Genomic DNA, 20,415 nt, shown 5'->3' with positions numbered 1-20,415 from the left:
ATCCTTCCTTTACAGAAATTGGTTGTCATGCTTGCCTATGTTATTGCACTAGATTATATACTCAGAGCCAGGAACAGGGGTTGAACCCATTAATTTTTGATTAAGAAAGCTACAACTAAGCCAAGGCTGAAACTTGTCTCAGCGATGCCAGTTGTATGTTTCCCTGTAACTTGTCATTCATAGGAATTATGTACCAATTATTCTTCTGGGAAGATAGAAAGCTTGTCATTTTCAAGCGTAGACAAGTTTATTTCACAACTATTGGAAAACTTATTACTTTTCTCATAGAGCTTCCATAGTAAAAGATATTGCCTCGAGGGGTTTACATGCATTACAGGATTCTACAGACATATACTTTACTTCTTTGGTGTGAAGAAGTTTCTATGGTAGGGTATTAGGGTAGTGTTGCTATATGGATCTTTAGTGTTAACAATAGATGAGTAGTAGCTTGCTGTCATCACATTTATCTTTGCCGACCTTGTGAGATCATTAAATTTCTTCCTGCAATAGAGAAGGGCTTTTCAGGGTTAGGGAGTATCCACCTACTGCCTGCTTGAGTTCCTATTGTTTACAACTGTTATAAAAGACTTAGTTTACAACTGTTATAAAAGACTTAGAGGCAGGAATTGTATCCGAAATGTCCAAAGTTTCAGAGAACACAAAATTGAGTGCAATGGCAAATGATGAATACCAGTATGCAAAAATGCAAAAAATAGGCCTTGATGAGCTTAATCAGTGGTTGGAGAAATTGCAGATACAATTTAATGCAGGAAAATGTATGGTTGTGAAATTTAGCAGAGGAAAGGTTAAAGTTAATTATGTGTTCTAAAGGTGAATGTATCAGAGGAGAAGATGAGCTTGAGATTACCAGGCTATTAACAAAAAAGCAACAGAATGTTTAGGTACAAAAAGAGTGCAATGATATAAATTAAGAGAGATCATTTTAAAACTGTCCTTAGACCTGGTGAGACCACATCAAGAGTACTGGGCTGAATTTTACAGCCCATCCAGGAGCGAGGTGGTGGGGGGGTGTGGGGGGGCGGAGGTGGGGATGTGTAAAATTGGGTGCCATGGCAACAGTGTCGTGCCTGACGCTTGTCTGGCCCCGTCCACCTTGTGTGCATTTTACTTATGGCTGTGGAAGTATGGGTGGCCCGTAATCAAAGCCCTTAACTGGCCAATTTAGCCGCTCAGATTTTACTCGAGGTGGAGCGGCCAGTACCAAGCATCCAGCCTGGCAGCATCATGCCCCACGCCAGGCGATTGTCTCCTGTTTGGGCACCTGTGCTTATCAGAGGCCCCAACACCAAGCACCCCTCTCCTGCGTTTCCCCTTCTCCCCACCCTGTCAATCCTGGCACCCACCCACCCAACTCAATCCTCCCGCCAGGTTATTAAATGACTGGGGGCCATGCTGGTCAAGCACAGATGGGCTACTCTCAACTTTTACATGGGAAACCCTGCCCTTGTGTAAAATTCAGCCCACTGCGTGTAGTTTTGGTCTCCCTATTAAAGGAAAACAGGAAATGCAGGAAGATTTCTTTTGATAAAAGGCTGGTAAATATGTGGAACAGATTACCAGCATATGTGGTGGCGCAGTAAACTTTAATGGTTTCAAGAAGAAGCTAGACAGATTTTATCAACAAACAGTCAACAGTTCAAGGTTATTAGAATTTCCCTATACTATGGTTCCAAGACTTAGAACATGAGTTGAGGTTACATAAACCAGGCTTGTACTTCCAGAAAGTTAAGGGGTGATTTAATTGAGGTTTTTAGAATTTTGAAAGGAATAGAGGGAAACCTTTTTTGCTGGGAAAGTCGAAGACAAGGGCACATAACCTTAAGATCAGAGCCAGGCCATTCAGACAAGAAGTTAGGAAACACCTCTCTGTGCAAAGTGCAGCTAACATTTGGGACTGTCTCCCACAAAAGCAGTAGATACTAGATCTATTAATAACTTTAAATCGACAAAAATATTAAGGGATATTGAGCCAAGGCAGGTGGATGGAGTTAAGACATAGATCAGCAATGATCTCATTGAATGGTGGAATAGGCTTGAGAGGCTGAATGGCCTACTCATGTTCCTATAAGTGGGCTAGATGGACCCTCTGTGCCAGAAACTGTTATTTTGTGTTGGTAAGTGTCTTGTCATAGCCACAATTCTATCCCTTCCATGCCTTGTTTCATTAAGAAGATTATTGAATGTCACTCTCAGAAGGTTGCTGTTCTTCTTTTAGTAGTTTCCATTAATAGTTCTGCGTTTTTTGCTTTAAGGGCAGTTCGGCTTTAATTCCTGCACCTACACCTTCAGAACAAACTCCTCCAATTCTGCACTGGCTCCCCTCCATTAGCCAGCTCAGTGGCGATTTCCCTCAATTGGTTCCACTTACCTATCTAATTTTAGCCAAAGCATCTCCAGTAATGGCTTTTCTTCCTAGCCCATACTGTTACCTCTTTGGGTCCCCCTAAGATCTATCATTAGCTCCCTCCTCTTTCCTATTTGTATTTGATGACCATTTGTTGGACATTCAGTCATGGGAGAGCCACAATTTCCTTCAACTTTCTGCCAGCTAATGCAGCTATGACAATAAACTGATGCCATTTTACCCTCTTGGGTGGATGTAGAAGAGCCCATGGCACCATTCAAAGTTGAGCAGGAGAGTTACCCTTTGTGTTCTGGTAATATTTATCCATCAAGCAAAATCAGTAAAAGAAATTGCCTGGTCATTTACCTCATTGTCGTTTCTGGGACATTGCTCTGTACAAATTGACTGCTGCATTTCTGTATAATACAACAGTGAGTACACTTTAAAAGTTGTTGACTGTGAAATGCTTTGGGATGTCCTGAGATTGTGAGCGGTGCTATATAAATGCTAGTCTTTCATTTTTTCCTAATTTAGCTTCCCTTGGTGACTTTCACAAATACACCTGCATCCTAAAGTGACATGGCAAAAAATCTATTTTATAAAAAGGGTATACACTTGACAAAATAAGATGGTCTGATTTTTAGCAGTGACATTTGGATTGACATTGGCACTTTGGTATAGAAATAGCTTCTGTACATGTATAATTTCATTTCTTTATATTAACTGCAGGTTTTAACGACTGGAAATAGTGCAAAGCCACGCAAAGGCCCATTGCAGCCAATAACACTTACGTCTACTGAGGGAGCTGATGTTCCTATTTATTTTTATGAGGTAACACTCTTATAATTTTGGTTGAAAATGTTTCTAATCATAATAATGATTAAAAATAATTCTAAACAGCAAATAGTAAACAAAAGGTTTAAGATTTTATGTAAAAAAAAAATAAAGAGCAAATATGTTTGCTGGCAATCAGGAGCTGACATGTTTTACGCCTCTCCTAAGCTACGCCAGACCCCACTTCCAAAACTGCATCTCATGGTTTCCTTATGACTGGTGTCACCACGTATCACTTACGCTATTTGTATTGCCTTAAGTGAGTGCCTAGGTTCCTGAATCCAAGGTAAAGGGTGAGTGACTGGGTGGGCAGGCGATTGCTGGTGTTTCTAAAAGTATGATGGGACTCATTGTAAATTAGGGGGTGTGAGTTGGAGGTGATGGTGTAGTGGTACTGTCACCAGATTAGTAATCCAGAGGCCCAGGCTAGTGATCTGGGGATATGGGTTCAAATCTACACCACAGCAGGGAATAAAAATCTTGAATTAAAAGTTAATAGTGACCATGAAACCTTGCTGTAAAAACACATCTGTTTCACTAATGCCCTTAGGGATGATCCCACATGTGACTCTAGACCCACACTAATGTGGTTGACCCTTAAATTGCCAAGCAAGCCACTCAGTTGTATCAATCTGCTAACAAAGCCTAAAAAAGGAATGTAACCAGATGGATCAGATGCATAGACCTAGGCACTGACAACAACAAGGGCACACCCAGCTCTGTCAATACTGCAAAGTCTCCCTTAAGAACATCTGTGGGCTTGTGCCAAAGTTGGGACAGCTGTTCCATAGACAGCTCATAGATATAGTCATACTCACAGAATCATACCTCTCAGACAATGTCCCACACACCACCAACACCATCCCTGAATATCCCTGACCCACCAGAGGTGGCGACACAGTGGTGTACAGTTGGGAGGGAGTTGCCCTGGGAGTTGCCAACATCACCTGTGGACACCATGAAGTCTTATGGCATCAGGCTAATCGTGAGCAACTGCTGCACCCTGCCCCACCTCTGCAACTGATGAATCAGTGCTCCTCCATGTTGAATGCCACTTGGAGGAAGCACTGATCATGGCAACGGCACAGGAGACAGGTTAAGTGAGTGGGCAAAAATGTGGCAGATGGAATATAATGTGGGAAAATGTGAGGAAAGAATAGAGGTGCTGAATATTATTTAAATGGAGAAAGACTGCAGAAAGCTGCAGCAGAGGGATTTGGGGGTCCACGTGCATGAATCACAAAAAGCTAGCATACAAGTTCAACAGGTAATAGGTAAGGCAAATGGAATGTTGGCCTTTATATCAAAGGGAAAGGAGTCTAAAAATATGGAAGTCTTGCTAAAACTATACAAGGCACTAGTTAGACAACACCTAGAATACTGTGAACAGTTTTGGTCCCCTTATCTAAGGGAAGATATACTGGCATTGGAGGCAGTCCAGGGAAGATTCACTAGGTTGATCCTGGGGATGGAGGGATTTTCTTATGAGGAGAGGTTGAGTAGGTTGGGCCTGTACTCATTGGAGTTTAAAAGAATGAGAGGCGACCTTATTGAAACATATAAGATTCTTAGGGGGCTTGACAGGGTAGATACTGAGAGGTTGTTTCCCCTTGTGGGAGAGTCTAGGACCAGATGGCATAATCTCAGAGTAAGGGGTCACCCACTTAAAACAGGGATGAGGAGGAATTTCTTCTCTGAGGGTAGTGAATCTGTGGCATTCTTTACTGCAGAGGCCTGTAGAGGCTGGGTCATTAAGCATATTCAAGGCTGAGACAGACAGATTTTTAACCAGTAAGGGAATCAAGGGTTATGGGGAGAAGGCAGGAAAGTGGAGGTGAGGATTATCAGATCAGCCACGATCTCATTGAATGGCAGAGCAAACTCGATGGGCCAAATGACCTACTTCTGCTCTTACGTCTTATGGTCTTAATGTACTCTGGGTGGGTACTTCAATATCTATCACCAAGAGTGGCACGGTAGCACCACTACTGACCAAGCTGGCCAAGCTAAAGGATATAGCTGCTAGACTGTGCCTGCGGCAGGTGGTGAGGAAACCAACAAGAGGGGAAAACCTACATGACCTCGTCCTAACCAATCTACTTGTCACAGATGCATATGTCCACGACGGTATTGGTAGGAGTGACCTCCGCACAGACCTTGTGGAGCTGAAGTCCCACATACACATTGAGGATACCCTCCATCATGTTGTGTGGCACAACCATCATGCTAAATGGGATAAATTTCAAACAGATCTAGCAACACAAGACTGGACAAACATGAGGCACTGTGGGCCATCAGCAGCAGCAAAATTGTATTCAACCACAAACTGTAACCTCATAGCCCAGCATATCCCCACTCTACTATTACCACCAAGCCAGGGGATCAACCCTGGTTCAATGAAGAGTGCAGGATGGCATGCCAGGAGCAGCACCAGGCATACCTAAAAATGAGGTAACAACCTGGTGAAGCTATAACACAGGACTACTTGCATGCCAAACAGCATAAGCAGCAAGTGATAGACAGAGCTAAGCAATCCCACAACCAACGGATCAGATCTAAACTCTGCAGTCCTGCCACATCCAGTCATGAATGGACAATTAAACAATTCATTGGGGGAGGAGGCTCCACAAATATCCCCATCCTCAATGATGGGGGAGCCTAGCAAATCAGTGGAAAAGGTAAGGCTGAAGCATTTGCAACAATCTTCAGCCAAAAGTGCCGGGTGGATGATCCATCTTTGCCTCATCTGGAGGTCTCCAGTGTCACTGATGTCAGTCTTCAGACAATTCAATTCACAACATGTGATATCAAAAACGGTTGAAGGCACTGGATACAACAAAGACTATGGGCCCTGACAATATTCCGGCAATAGTACTTAAGACTTGCGCTCCAAAACTTCCCGTGCCCCTAGCCAAGCTGTTCCAGTACAGCTACAACACTGGCATCTACCCACCAATGTGGAAAATTGCCCAGATACATCCTGTACGCAAAAAAGCAGGTAAATCCAACTTGGTCAATTACTGCCCCATCTACACTCAATCATCAGTGAAGTGATGGAAGGGGTCACAAAAAGTGCTATCAAGCAGCACTTGCTTAGCAATAATCTGCTCACTGACACTCAGTTTGGGTTCTGGCAGGGTCACTGACCATGGTTTAAACATGGACAAAAGATCTGAACTCCTGAGGTGAGGTGAGAGTGACCTCCCTTGACATCAAGGCAGCATTTGACTGAGTGTGGCATCAAGGAGCCCTAGCAAAACTGGAGTCAATGGGAATCAGGTGGAAAACTCTCCACTGGTTGGAGGCATACCTATCACAAAGGAAGGTGGTTGCAGTTGTTGGAGGTCAGTCATCTCAGCTCCAGGACATCACTGCAGGAGTTCCTCAGGGTAGTGTCCTCAGCCCAACCATCTTTAGCTGCTTCGTCAATGACCCCGCCCCCCCCAAATCATAAGGTCAGAAGCGGTGATGTTCGCTGATGCTTGCATAGTGTTCAGCACCATTCGCGACTCCTCAGATGCTGAAGCAGCCCATGTCCAAATGCAGCAAGACCTGGACAATATCCAGACTTGGGCTGACAAGTAGCAAGTAACATTTACGCCACACAAGTGACAGGCAATGACCATCTCCAACAAGAGTGAATTTAACCATTGCCCCTTGATATTCTATGACATTACCATCGCTGAATCCCCCCACTATCAACATCCTGGGGGGGGTTACCATTGACCAGAAACTGAACTGGACTAGTCATATAAATACTGTGGCTACAAGAGCAGGTCAGAGGCCAGGAATCCCATGGCGACTAATTCACCTCCTGACTCCCCAAAGCCTGTCCACCATCTACAAGGCACAGGTAAGAAGTGTGATGGAATACTCCGCTTGCTTGGATGAGTGTAGCTTCAACAACACTCAAGAAGCTTGATACCATTCAGGACAAAGCAGCCCACTTGATTGGCACTCCAGCCACAAACTCCCTCCATCACCAATGCACAGTGGCAGCAGTGTGTACCATCTACAAGTTGCACTGCCGAAACTCACCAAGGTTCCTTAGACAGCACCTTCCAAACACACCAAGCACTACCATCTAGAAGGACAAGAACAGCTGACACATGGGAACACCACCGCCTGGAAGTTCCCCTCCAAGCTTCTCACCATCCTGACTTGGAAATATATTACTGTTCCTTAACTGTCGCTGGGTCAAAATCCTGGAACTCCCTCCCTAATAGCACTGTGGGTGTACCTACAGCACATAGACCTCAGTGGTTCAGAAGGCAGCTCACTACCAACTTCTCAAAGGCAAGTGGGGATGGGCATTAAATGGTGGCCTAGCCAGCGACGCCCACATCCCATGAATGAATGAAACAAAAGTAATGCCGCTTCCAGCGTTTTGCTGAGGGACAGCCATTAGCTAGTGGGTGGGCTCCCCCCAACTTTTAACTGGGGAGAGTGCGGGGACCAAGGCACCCTGTAAAATTCAGCCAATTAACTACTAAGCTACTCTTATAATTACAATAGAGTTTTACTTTATTTATTTGTAAGTTAGAGTAAGATAACCCATGACTGTATATTTGATTGTAATGCACACAAACTAGATCTTGTATATAAAATTTCCTTTCATTGTAGTTTACAGCAACCAACAATGCTGTGAAGTTGTTTAAAGTGACTGGTGAAACATACGGGAAGTTCTCCATTTCAGATGGATGGTTGACTTGCAACAAGAGCCTGGACCGTGAAGAACAAGCAAATTACAAGTTACAGGTAAACAGAAAAGAGAAGAAAATTCCAATATGAAGTGAATTATGACAATTGTATCTGATTATGCAGTTTATGCAGATTTGCAACTTTGAAATTTATAGTTTTGAATACAGTGCAATTTTTTTCAATTAAAAATTGAGAACTTTGTGTGGCTGCAAACAACAATTTAGAAAAGCAAGAGATAAGGTACCAAGTTGAATTAAAACTCTGAACTCGCCCTGACAGTGCAAAAGATCAGCCTGAAGCATCTGTTACAATCCTCAGCCAGGAGTGCTGAGTGGATGATCCATCTTGGCCTCCTCTGGAGGTCCCCAGCATCACAGATGCCAGTTTTCAGCCAATTCAATTCATGCCACATGATATCAAGAGACAGCTGAAGGCACTGGATACTGCACAGGCTGTGGGCCCTGACAATATTCCGGCAATAGTACTGAAGACTTGTGCTCCAGAAATTGCTGCGCCCCTAGCCAAGCTGTTCCAGTACAGCTACAACGCTGGCATCTACCAGGCTATGTGGAAAATTGCCCAGGTATGTGCTGTACACAAAAAGCAGAACAAGGGAAACTAGTGATGGGCAATAAATATTGGTCCAGCCAGCGAAGCCCAAATCCCATGAATGCATTTTAAAAAAAATTGGTTTACATGGTAAGTTCCGCTAAGTTCTCAAGTTTAAGTGGTTGTTGGAGGTCAGTTATCTCAGCTCCAGGACATCATTGCAGGAGTTCCTCAGGGTAGTGTCCTCGGCCCAACCATCTTCAGCTGCTTCATCAATGTCCTTCCTTCCATCATAAGATCAGAAGTGGGGATGTTCGCTGATGATTGCATGATGTTCAGCACCATTCATGACTCCTCAGATACCGAAGCAGTCCATGTCCAAATGCAACTAGACCTGGACAATATCCAGGCTTGGGCTGACAAGCAGCAAGTAACATTCGTGCCACACAAGTACCAGGCAATGACCATCTCCAACAAGAGAGAATCTAACCATCGGCCCTTGATGTTCAATGGCATTACCTTCAATGAATCCCCCACTATCAACATCTTGGGGGTTACCATTGACCACAAACTGAACTAGACTAGCCATATAAATACTGTGGCTACAAGACCAGGTCAGAGGCTAGGAATCCTGTGACAAATAACTTACCCCCTAACTCCCCAAAGCTTGCCCACTATCTACAAGGTACAAGTCAGGAGTGTGATGAAATACTCCCCACTTGCCCGGATGAGTGCAGCTCCCATAACACCAAGAAGCTTGACACCATCCAGGATAAAGCAGCCCACTTGATTGGCACCACATTCACAAACGTTCACTCCCCCCATCACCGACACACAGTAGCAGCAGTGTGTACCATCTACAAGATTCATTGCAGGAACTCACCTAGGCTCCTTAGACAGAACCTTCCAAACCCATGACCATTACCATCTAGAAGGACAAGGGCAGCAGGCAGATGGGAACTCCACTACCTGAAAGTTCCCCTCCAAGTCACAACCACCCTGACTTAGAAATACATCGCTGTTCCTTCACTGTCACTGGGTCAAAATCCTGGAACTCCCTCCCTAACAGCACTGTGGGTGTACCTACACCACATGGACTACAGCGGTTCAAGAAAGCAGCTCACTACCACCTTTTCAAGGGAAACTAGTGATGGGCAATAAATATTGGCCCAGCCAGTGAAGCCCAAATCCCATGAATTAATTTATTTAAAAATTGGTTTACATGGTAAGTTCTGCTAAGTTCTCAAGTTTAAGGCTGGAACTTTCCGGTCCTGCCAGCGGTTGCAATCGTGGCAGGTGGAACCAGAAAATTTGGAGTTGAGTCAAATATCAAAAATCAAAAATCCGCTGGCAGGAAAACATGTTGCAACCGTCCCCTCAGCACGTCCATGGCGGGTTAGCCGTCCCGCTGGTGAACGTTGGAATTGTAATCTGCAAGTGATGAATGCTCACTAATAGGGCTACAGACCGGAATCTCCCACCCTGCCAATGGGGAATCAGGCCTTTCTGTTTCCCGATCTGCAAATCTGGTGTGCACCCGGCACGGGAGATATCTTTTACTTACCTGCCACTAGATTCTGCCCTTGCCATTCGCATCACCCTTCTCCTGGGCGCTAGCAGTACATCGAGGGAGGGGGGAGGTTTGAACACACTAAGGAAGGGGGGAGGGGACGTGAGGTCCAAGGGGCGGGGTGGGGGTGGCATCCCGGGGAATGGCAACTCTGCAGGGGTGTGGGTCCGGGAAAGGGCAACTCTGCAAGGTGGGGGGAGGTTGAAGGGGAAGGGCAACTCTCTGTAAGGGGAGGGGCTCCACGGTAGGGCAAGTCTGCAAGTGGGGGGGCAGGTTTGAAGGGAAAGGGCAACTCTGACAGGGGGAGAGGGGTTGAAAGGGAAGAGCAACTCTGCACGGGAGGGGTTGAACGGAGGGTATGGTGGGTTAAGGGTCGGGTTGGTGGAGCCGACATCGATGTCCTGGTGGGGGGGGGAAGTGAGGGCGCCATGGTTTGGAGGGGATGGTCACAGTTACAGGGGAAGTTGGACGCAATAGCCTGTCTGTAGACTCCCCAGGGTTATGTAGGTAAGAGTACTAGCATGATAGGGTGCCTTCTCAAACAAGGCTGTCATCAGCCTTGCCAAAAAGCCAGGGATCCATGCTCATGCATGTATAAAGGACAGGGAGACCCATCCTTTGTCCCCAAAATTTCCTTCACCTGGAAGAGATAGAGTGTACCAGGTACCTTAAAGCAACTAGCAGCTACAAAAAACCCTGAAAACTTTCAAACAGCGCAAGTGGACCTATGTTTACAAGTGCCAAAACTATATACAGTGGTTGTACACCTGTGCCACCAGTGTTCATTCAGAACTTCGTATCTTTTCTAACCCCACCACTTTGTCTCCGCACATTCCTGACATCTGTAGCAGAGGTATAGGCAGCTTGCTTACTACTATGCCCTCTTGTCTCTGATGACTTTGGCAGGCATCCTCTGGAGGGCTGAAGCCTGGAGGGTCCTGGCCTCCTTTGGGTCTCCTGCTCTGGTGCAGGTGCACCCTCTGTGGTCCCAGAGGCTGGAGCTGAGGGGGTCACAGCCAGAGGGGACTCAGAACACTTGGACACCCTTGGAGAGTCCTGGGTGGAAGCCCCAGGGGTATTCACTTGATGCTTCTCCTCCCTTTGGGTGCCTGACGGCCCCTCCCTGACTCCTTGAGGGAAAGAGGCACCTGGAGGAGGTTGAAGTGCCCCGTCCTTCTCTTGCATAGTCACTCAGAAGATCACCCATGGCTACAGTGATGGAGTGCAAGTCTGAGCGCATCTCTGGCAGAAACTGGGAGTTCTGCTGGACAAGGCTCTCCATGGTGTCGCCATTCTCCCGTGGAGCTTTCCATGCGCTCACATGTCATAGCCGCAACTCCAGAGAGCACCCGCACGAACTCCTCCGCCTCACGTGCCACTCTTTTAAGGGCCTCTGACACCTCTACCTGATGTTGCTCTGTGTCTCGCTGATACTCCAGCATCTTCTCCATTACCACTTCCAGAGGTTCATCATCTGACTCAGACTTAGCAGGGGCCTTTTCTCCAGCAGTCTTCTGAGTGCCGGGGACCATGGCTGTCACTGCCTCCACCTGCTGTGGACATGTGTCTGTGCAGTGACCACCAGAGTGTGAGCCCGAGCCTAAATCAGATCTATGAGCCACCGAGGGTGAGCCTCCGGGCCGGCAGAGGGTGAAGGTGAATTATGTGATGGCTCTACAGGTGAGAAATCGTCCTCATCCTCTGCTGAGGTGTCATGTGGGCTGGGCTGATTTCAGGTGTGGGGGCTGGCCTCACCCTTTTCCTGCTGGCACCTAGGACAGAGAGAGGAGAGAATGAACGACTGCCTAGGCTGCCTCCTACATTGCACACTGCCTCATGCTCTGGCTCTAATTTGCGGAGATTAGCATGCTTCCTCACTGGAAGCTTGGGGGAGGCCAACCTCATCACCGGCATAGGCACTGTCTTGTCCCCTATGAGTTCTACTGTCTGCTGCTCAAATTGAGTGAGGGGTCACAGCATGAGCTGTGAAAACCGCATGGAGTAAGGGGACACACACAGATGAGACTATACCAGAGTGGGACACAAACTGAGTGTGAAGTTGGGAATTTGGTTCGCGTGGGAATTCAGTACAGAGGGGCAAAGAAGTATCCCTTCTTCCAGCTCCTTCAGCCTCCAGTAGCTATAGAAGATATAAGTTGCTTCCCAGAAATAAAGGGTAACCTAGAGACAGTGGCAAGAGTTGGAAGAGCTGTGGCAGAAAGGGTGGGTGAGTGTCTGGGTCCAGGGGTGGGTGAGTATGTAGGTCTGAAGAAAATCAAAGTGTGATGTAACAGGAAAGAAGGTAAGTGATTGATTGGTCAGAGAACATTTTCTCTTTTTCTCTTATCTAAGTTAGGGAATTTTAAATGGGGTAAGTATAATATTAATTGAAATAATAAGAATAAAAGCACAAGCAGGACTGAAGGCATTAATTAAAATTTAATTAATAAAATTAATTCATTAATTAAAATACAATAAGGATGGCAGGACAGGTGATGTGTTGCAGCTGTAGCATGTGGGGTCCCATGGACCCCAGTATGATCCACGGCAACCAAGTCTACAGCAAGTGGCTGCAGCTTGAGGACATCTGGCTCAGCATTAATGGCTGGAGGCCAAACTTCAGACACTGTGATGCATGAAGGATGGGAACACTTTGCTCTAGAAGGCAGTCACACCCCTTAGGCTAGGGTCTTCTGATTTGGTCCATGGTCAGGGACAGGAGAGTGTGATTGCGAGTAAGGCAGGTATGGGGATCAAGAAGGTAGAATTGGAGGAGCCTTAGCCCTTGCAATTGTCCAACAGGTTCGATCATCTTGCAGCTTGTATGGTTGATGGACGAACTGAGCATGGCACCTTGGTGCAGGAAGCGTTCAAGTTGGGAGAGTAACTCGGACTGTAGTGGTAGTAGGGTACAGTATAGTCAGGAGGATAGACACAGTTCTTTGCAGCTGAGGGCATAAGTCCAGAAGACTATGTTGTCTGCCCAGGTTCAGGACATCTGCTCAGGGCTGGAGAGGGCTGAGACATCTGCTCAGGGCATGTGTGGTCCACATGAGGACCAATGACACAGATAGAACTAGGAAATAAGTTTTGCTTTGGAAATATGAGCAGCTAGAGGCTAAATTTAAAAGAAAAAGCAGCCAAAAAGGTAATAACCTCTAGATTACTATCTAAGTCACAAGTGAATTGGAGTATGGTGAATAAGATTAGAGAGTTGAATGCATGGATCAAAGATTGGTGAGGAAGAAATGGGTTTTGATTCATGGGGCACTGGCACCAGTACTGGGGAAAATGGGAGCTGTACCATGCAGCGGTTTTCACTTGATCTGTACTGGGACCAGTGTTCTGGCAGGTTGTATAACTAGGGCAGTAGAGAGGACCACTAGATAGTGGGCGTGAGGAATTGTATGAGGTAATACATTTAAGCAGATATGTATTCCATTGAGAAAGAAAGGCCCTATTAGGATGATGCACCATCTGTGGCTAACAAAGGAATTCAAGGATAGTATCAAATGAAAGAAAAAGCATACATTAATGTGAAGATTAGCGGTAGGTCAGAAGATTGAATAAATTTTAGAAACCAGCAAAGAACGACTAAAAAATAACAAAGAGGGAGAAATTAGACTATGAGGGAATGCTAGCTAGAAATATAAAACAAATGGTAAGGGGTTTTACAATCCTACAAGTATTTGAAAAGGAAAAAAGTAAAGTGCACATTGATCCCTTAGAGGTTGAGACAGGAGAATTAATAATGTGAAACAAGGAAAAGATAGAAATATTGGACAGATATTTTGTGTCTGTCTTCACTGTAGAACACACAAAATAATCCCAAGAATACTTGCAAATCAAGAAGTAAAAGGGAGGGAGGAACGTAAAAATTTCACAATCATGATGGAGAAGGTACTGGGAAAACTATTAGAACTAAAGTTTGACAATTCCCTTGGACCTGATGGCTTTCATCCTAGGGTCTTAAAAGAATTGGCTGCAGAGACATTAGGTGCATTGGTTGTGATCTTCCAAAATGCCTTAGATTCTGGAAAGGTCCCAGCGGATTGGAAAATCGTTAATATTATACATCTTCTCAAGAAAGAAGGGAGACAGAAGTCAGGAAACTATAGGCCAGTTACCCTAATGTCTGTCATAGGCTAGAAACCATTATTAAGGAGGTAATAGCAGGACATTGAGAAGACCATAATGCAATCAGACAGAGTCAGCATGGTTTTGTGTAAGGGAAATCTTGTTTAACTAATTTATTAGAGATCTTTGAAGAAGTAACAAGCAAGGTGGATAAAGGGGAACCTGTTGATGTGGTGTACTTGGATTTCCAAAAGGCATTCAATAAGGTGTGACATCAAAGGTTACTACACAAAATAAGAGCTCATGGTGTAGGGGGGTAACATGTTCACATGGATAGGGAATTGGTTAGCTAACAGGAGGCAGAGAGTAGAGATAAATGGGTAATTTTTGGGTTGGAAAGCTATGACTAGTTGAGTGAAACAGGGATAAGTGCTGAAGTGTCAGCTATTTATGAATATTTATGAATGACTTGGATGAAAGGACCAAGTATATGGTAGCTAAATTTGTTGATGACACCAAGATAATTAGCAAAGTAAATTTTCAAGAGGAGGTAGAGAGTCTGCAAAGGGATATAGATAGTTTAAGTAAGTGGGCAAAAAACTTACAGCTGGAGTATAATGTAGGAAAATGTAAGGTTGTCCACTTTGGTAGGCAGAGTAGAAAAACAATACATTATTTGAATGGAGAAAGACTGTAGAACTCTATTGTACAGAGGGATCTGGGTACACGAATCACAAAGAGTTATTATGCAGTTACAGCAAGTAATTAAGAAAGCAAATGTAATGTTGGCATTTATTGTTAGGGAAACTGAGCACAAAAGTATGGAAGTATTGTTGTAGCTCTACATGGCCTTGGTTAGACCGCATCTAGAATACATTATATAGTTTTGGTTTCCTTATTTAAGGAAGGTTATGATTGCAATAGAAGCAGTTCACAGAAGGTGCACTCATCTGATTCCTGGGATGAAGGGGTTATCTCATGAGGAAAGGTTGGACAGGTTGGGCTGTATCCATTGGAGTTTAGAAGAATAAGAGATGATCTTATTTAAACACATAAGATCCTGAGAGGACTTGACAGGATGGATGTTGAGAGGATGTTTCCCCTTGTGGGGGAGTCTAGAACTAGGGGACACAGTTTAAAAATTAGGGGTCTTCCATTTAAGACTAAGATAAGGAGAATTTCTTTCTGTCAGTGGGTCAATTTCCTCCCCAGAAAGCAGTGCAGGCTGGGTCATTAAATACATTCAAGGCTGAATTAGATAGATTTTTGATTGCCAGGAGTCAAGTGTTATGGGGGATGGACAGGAAAGTAGAATGGAGGCCACAATCAGATTAGCCATGATTTTATCAAATGGCAGAGCAGGCTTGAGGGGCCGAATGGCCTACTCCTGCTCCTAATTCTTGTGTTATTGTGTTCTTGTATCTGACCTCTCCTGAGGTTTCTGTTTCTGCACCGCCCTGCACCCCCAAGGGCACTAAGGTCAACATTTCAGGCATGTGACCTCCCCGCCTCAGGGCTTCCAATTTCCCTCTCCAGCCTGCTGTCACCTCCTTCTGAAGCATCTGACTCCCTATGTAGCCTCCCAACCCCCCCGCCCCGAACCTCAATTTCTCCTTTCATGCCTGTGATTCCCATACCAACCCACCCCATGAGTCCTCTTAACAATCAACCCCGAGGCCCCAACCTTCCTCCATGGAATTGACAATCCACTTGATAGACCCTTCTCGTCCCTTTCCCCCTCCTCCTTCTCTGCACCCCACCAACACCCCCACCCTCCTCCCCACCAAACTGACCGTCTGATCACAACCCCTGCTCCCCTGCCTTAACACAGGTTAACCGGCTCCTGTGGCCTTCATCGATCGGTTCTTTGACCAAGGTTTAGGTCATTTTCTCTACTTTATTGCCTGGTGTCAGATTTTGTTTTATATGTTAAAGGCACCATGTATATGTGCGCAAGCTGTTCTCTGACATTCTGGTCATAATTTTAAGAGAGCTTATACATGTACCTTGTACATGAAGCTCTGTAACTTTGGGCAGAACCATGCAGTTTATGCAGGGAGATGCATTCAGGCAGAGAGCCATGAAAGATTGAAGAGATTTGGGCATGTTGTATTTACATGTGTAGTTCATCTACTTCCAGAATGTCACATCTTTTAAGCTGCACAATTGGTTTGCAATCTGGTTCTGCATTGTGCCCAGCGACATGCACAAGAAATTCAAATTGATTTTTTGGCTTTAAATGAAGACTCTGTCATAATCATGAGTTTAATTAAATGCCTTCATCCTCAGAACACTGTGGTCATTGAGCTCGGAAAACTTGCCTTTCATTCAGTTCTTATAATAGTCTATCACCGATGCACTTCTAGGCCCTCACCCAAGGAAACCTTGGGCCTCTCCTGGCCTTGGCTTCCCCTCCCTTCCCTCATCACGACTGTGATTTCCCTCTCAGAACCCTCACAGCCACTTGCGCTGCAGACCATTTCCTGGATCACCCTCCAGCTTTTATCAATTTTAATGGGCAGCCACTGCTTTCCACTGACTTCCTGGCATTTTGATCAGAAGTCAGAAGTGACAAACTAAATAGGCAACAACACAAACTTGCATTTATGCAGCATCTTTACAGTAGTAAAATGTCCCAAGATGTTTCACAGTAGCCACATCAAACAAAATTTGGCATTGAACCACATAAACAGATATTAGCTCAGGTGGCCAAAAGCTTGGTGTGAGAAGTAGGTTTTAATTGACTTAACCTGCATTCTGCTCTTGGATGCTTGCTTTGCTGAATTCCTGCCCTTGGGTAAACATCAAGGCTGTTATTGTCCAAGTCAAGTTGAAATCTTGTATAACTATAGTAGATCCCTGATTAGTTGCTAGCCTTGTCATCCTATAGTTCCCGTTCATGGTTTAGAATCGCACTGGAGTCTAGAACATACCCTCAGTAATAGGTTACCTATGTTACTCTCTATTAATTCAACCAAAAATGGTTCTGTGTCTGTCACTTCTTTTTTTTAAACATCTCCCACCCACTCTCACTCTTGCTCTTTTTTTATTCTTTTGTGGCATGTGACCGTCGCTAGCTAGGCCATCATTTGTTGCCCATCCCTAATTGCCCTTGAGAATGTGGTGGTGAGCAGCTTTCTTGAACTGCTGCAGTCCTTATGGTGCAGGTACACCCAGAGTGCTGTAATGAAAGGAGTTCCAGGATGTTGATCCAGTGACAGTGAAGGAATAATGATATAGTTCCAAGTCAGGATGGCTGTGGCTTGGAGGGGAACTTGCAGATGCTGGTGTTCGTTGCATCTGCTACCTTTGTTCTTCTAGGCGGTTGAGATCGCTGGTTTCGAAGGTGCTGTTGAAGGAGGCTTGGCAAGTTGCTGCATTGCATCTTGTAGATAGTACACACTGCTGCCACTATGGAGAAAGTGAGTGCTTGAGGTGGTGGATGGGGTGCCAATCGAGTGGCTGCTTAATCCTGGATGGTGTTGAGCTTCTTGAGTATTGTTGGAGCTGCACTCATCCAGGCAAGTGGAAAGTATTCTGTCACACTCCTGACTTGTGCCCTGTAGATAGAGGACAGACATTGGGGAGATGGGAGGTGAGTTACCTGCTGTAGAATTACCAGCCTCTGACCTGCTCTTGTAGTCTGAGTTGCGAATGGTGCTGAACATTGTGCAATCATCAGCAAACATCCTCGCTCCTGGCCTTATGATGGAGGGAAGGTCATTGATGAAGCAGCTGAAGATGATTGGGCTGAGGACACTACCCTGAGGAACTCCTGCAGAGTTGTCTTGGAGCTGAGGTGATTAGCCTTGAACAACCTTAACCACATGTTCTGATACATAGAATTTTAAAAGTAGTAGGCAAGGTTGATAAAACTGTTAAAAAATGTGGTCCTGGATATTACAAATAAAAGGCAGGGGAATGGAACTAAGTGGACAGCTTTCCAAGGCATTTTGAGCAGGAGTGCCAGATTTGAATGGCGTTCTTTTATGCTTTTATCAATTGTAAAAAGAAGGATTTAACTTTGTAAATCACTGTTGCCTTTGATTTCTTTGTTTTTAGATAGAGGGCCTAAATGAAAATGATGAGACGATTGAAGGACCTGAATTTGTGACAGTAAAAGTTCTTGATATAAATGACAATCAACCTTCATTCACAGAAAATCAATATGAAGGAGTTGTACGCCAGAATTCCAGGCCTGGTATGTAACGTTTTGATAACTTAAGATACAATCATAAATTCTAATAAAGTTGCTCTGTTGTTAGGAGAGGTGGGATGGAGAATCCCAGGTCCAATTATGAATGATGAAGTAAGGTCATTGGCATCCGTCGGAAAAATCGGAGTTTGTGTGGAGCCCTGGAGAGAGACAATCATACTGAATATCATAACTCCACTCGAACTAAAGCTACTTATTAGCCCAAGCCTGAATGTTGTTCAAACCTTGCTGCATATGGGCACAGACTGCTGCAGTATCTGAATGGTGCTGAACATTGTGCAATCATCAATGATCTTCCCCACTATTGATAGAAGCAGCTGAAGATGATTGGGCCTACGACACTACCCTGAGGAGCTTCTGCAGTGATTTTCTGGGGCTGAGATGATTGACTTCCAACAATCACAACAATCTTCCTTTGTTCTAGATATGACCCCAATCAGTGGAGATTTTATCCCCTTATTCCCATTGACTCTAGTTATGCTGGATCTCCTTGATGCCATACCTCTTGAGTTCAGCTCTTTTGTCTATGTTTGGACCAAGGCTGTAATGGGATCAGCAGCTGAGTGGTCCTGGCAGAACCCAAACTGAGCATCAGAGAGCAAGTTATTGCTGAGTAAATGTCTCTTGATAGAACTGATGGTGACAATGCCTTCCATCACTTTGCTGGTGATTGAGAGTAGAGTGATGGGGCAGAAATTGGTTGGGTTGGATTTTGTCCTGCTTTTTGTGGACAGGACATACCTGGGCAATTTTCTACATTGCTGGGTGGATGCCAATGTTGCAGTTTTACTGGAACAGTTCTAACCAAATCAATCTGTCCTCGACACCTTGAAGATATTCTGTCTCTCCAATACTGTAAATTACCCTTGATTAATCCTGCTGCCCCTTCTCCTTTCACTCCTTCTATATCTTTCCTGAACACCTTGAATCCAGGAATATTTAATACCTCGTCCTGTTCTTTTTTGAGCCGGATCTCGTTATTGTCACATCTTCAACAGGGCCTACAGCTCACCAGCCTTATTGACCACACTCTGTGCATTGAAATACATGCATTGTAAAATTAAGTTAGACCTTATTTCATTCCCTCTTGTTCTGACCCCACATAATACTTTACTATTTTTCACTCTAGTGTTGTCTGTCTCCCCAAATTCTTTGTGAACCTTGTTTTTCCTCCCTCATATTATCTCTCAGTTTCCAACCCCTTTCAAGTTAGTTTAGACTCTACCCAATAATACTAGCAACTCATTCTGCAAGGGCATTGGTCCTGGCTCTGCTTGGGTGCGATTCATCTTGCTTATAGAGGTCCCGTCTCTTCCAGAACCAGTCCCAGTGTCCTCAGAATCTAAAGCCCTTCCTCTGCACCATCTCGCCCGGGAGAGGGAGGGGTGGGGGCACACTGGCATAGTGGTATTGTCACTGGACCAGTATTCCAAAGACCCAGGGCAATCCTCTGGGAACCTGGGTTCAAATCCCACTAGTGGAGGTATTTGGTCTTGCTGATGTTGAGTGAGAGATCAATCCTTTTGTATGTGCAGTTGAAGAGTTTGGAGGTGGTCTGAATGCTGCTTGCAGTATGGGGCACAACTGTGCAGTTGTCAGCATGTTGTAAGTCATGGAAATGCTGGATGGCCCCGTAGTCTTGGCTGTCAGCCTGTTGAATTGAAACTCAATCATAACTCCTTGTGGAAGTTGTCTACATTATCAGCTCAGTTCCATGACCAGGCTGAGGTTGGTAGTGAAGTGAATTGGTGCAATCACACAGTCTTCCTTAATGGCCATCCGAATACGAAAGGGCTTGGCCTCCAATCCATTGTAAAGGACCGTTGCTGTCATACTGTTGAACAAGAGTTGCAGGGTAGTAACAACTTTTGCTGGATATCCAAGTCTCTGGGGGACTTTCCAAAGGGCTTCCAAGGGTGACTAAAAGAGCAAGGAGGGCAGGGGCAGTAGAGGGTGGTGTTGCTGGTGAACATAAGAGCAGGGTTCAGTCTTCCACGGGCTGTCCTAGAAGGGACAAAAGATGTCCCTTAATGGACACAGGACAAACAGTCAAAATAAGGGACGATCCATTAAAAGTTGGTCATCCTGCCTTTGATAGATCAA

General features: G+C 45.0%; 1 protein-coding gene across 2 annotated transcripts in view; it reads left to right on the top strand.

Annotated features, from left to right (window-relative positions):
• cdh17 (cadherin 17, LI cadherin (liver-intestine)) overlaps window positions 1-20,415 on the top strand; it is a 109,728-nt gene that overhangs the window by 26,825 nt on the left and 62,488 nt on the right. For both annotated transcript variants that reach the window (XM_078540754.1, XM_078540753.1), the window contains exons 3-5: window positions 3,095-3,196; window positions 7,823-7,957; window positions 18,159-18,297. In XM_078540754.1, the coding sequence (XP_078396880.1) occupies window positions 3,095-3,196; window positions 7,823-7,957; window positions 18,159-18,297 (376 nt within the window). The remainder of the gene's footprint in view (window positions 1-3,094; window positions 3,197-7,822; window positions 7,958-18,158; window positions 18,298-20,415) is intronic.

Source organism: Cetorhinus maximus, chromosome 4 (genome assembly GCF_964194155.1).
Source record: "Cetorhinus maximus chromosome 4, sCetMax3.hap1.1, whole genome shotgun sequence".
In the NCBI taxonomy this organism is placed as follows: Eukaryota; Metazoa; Chordata; class Chondrichthyes; order Lamniformes; family Cetorhinidae; genus Cetorhinus; species Cetorhinus maximus.
The sequence above is the reverse complement of the archived record's forward strand: the minus strand, read 5'-3'. Positions and strand labels throughout refer to the sequence as shown.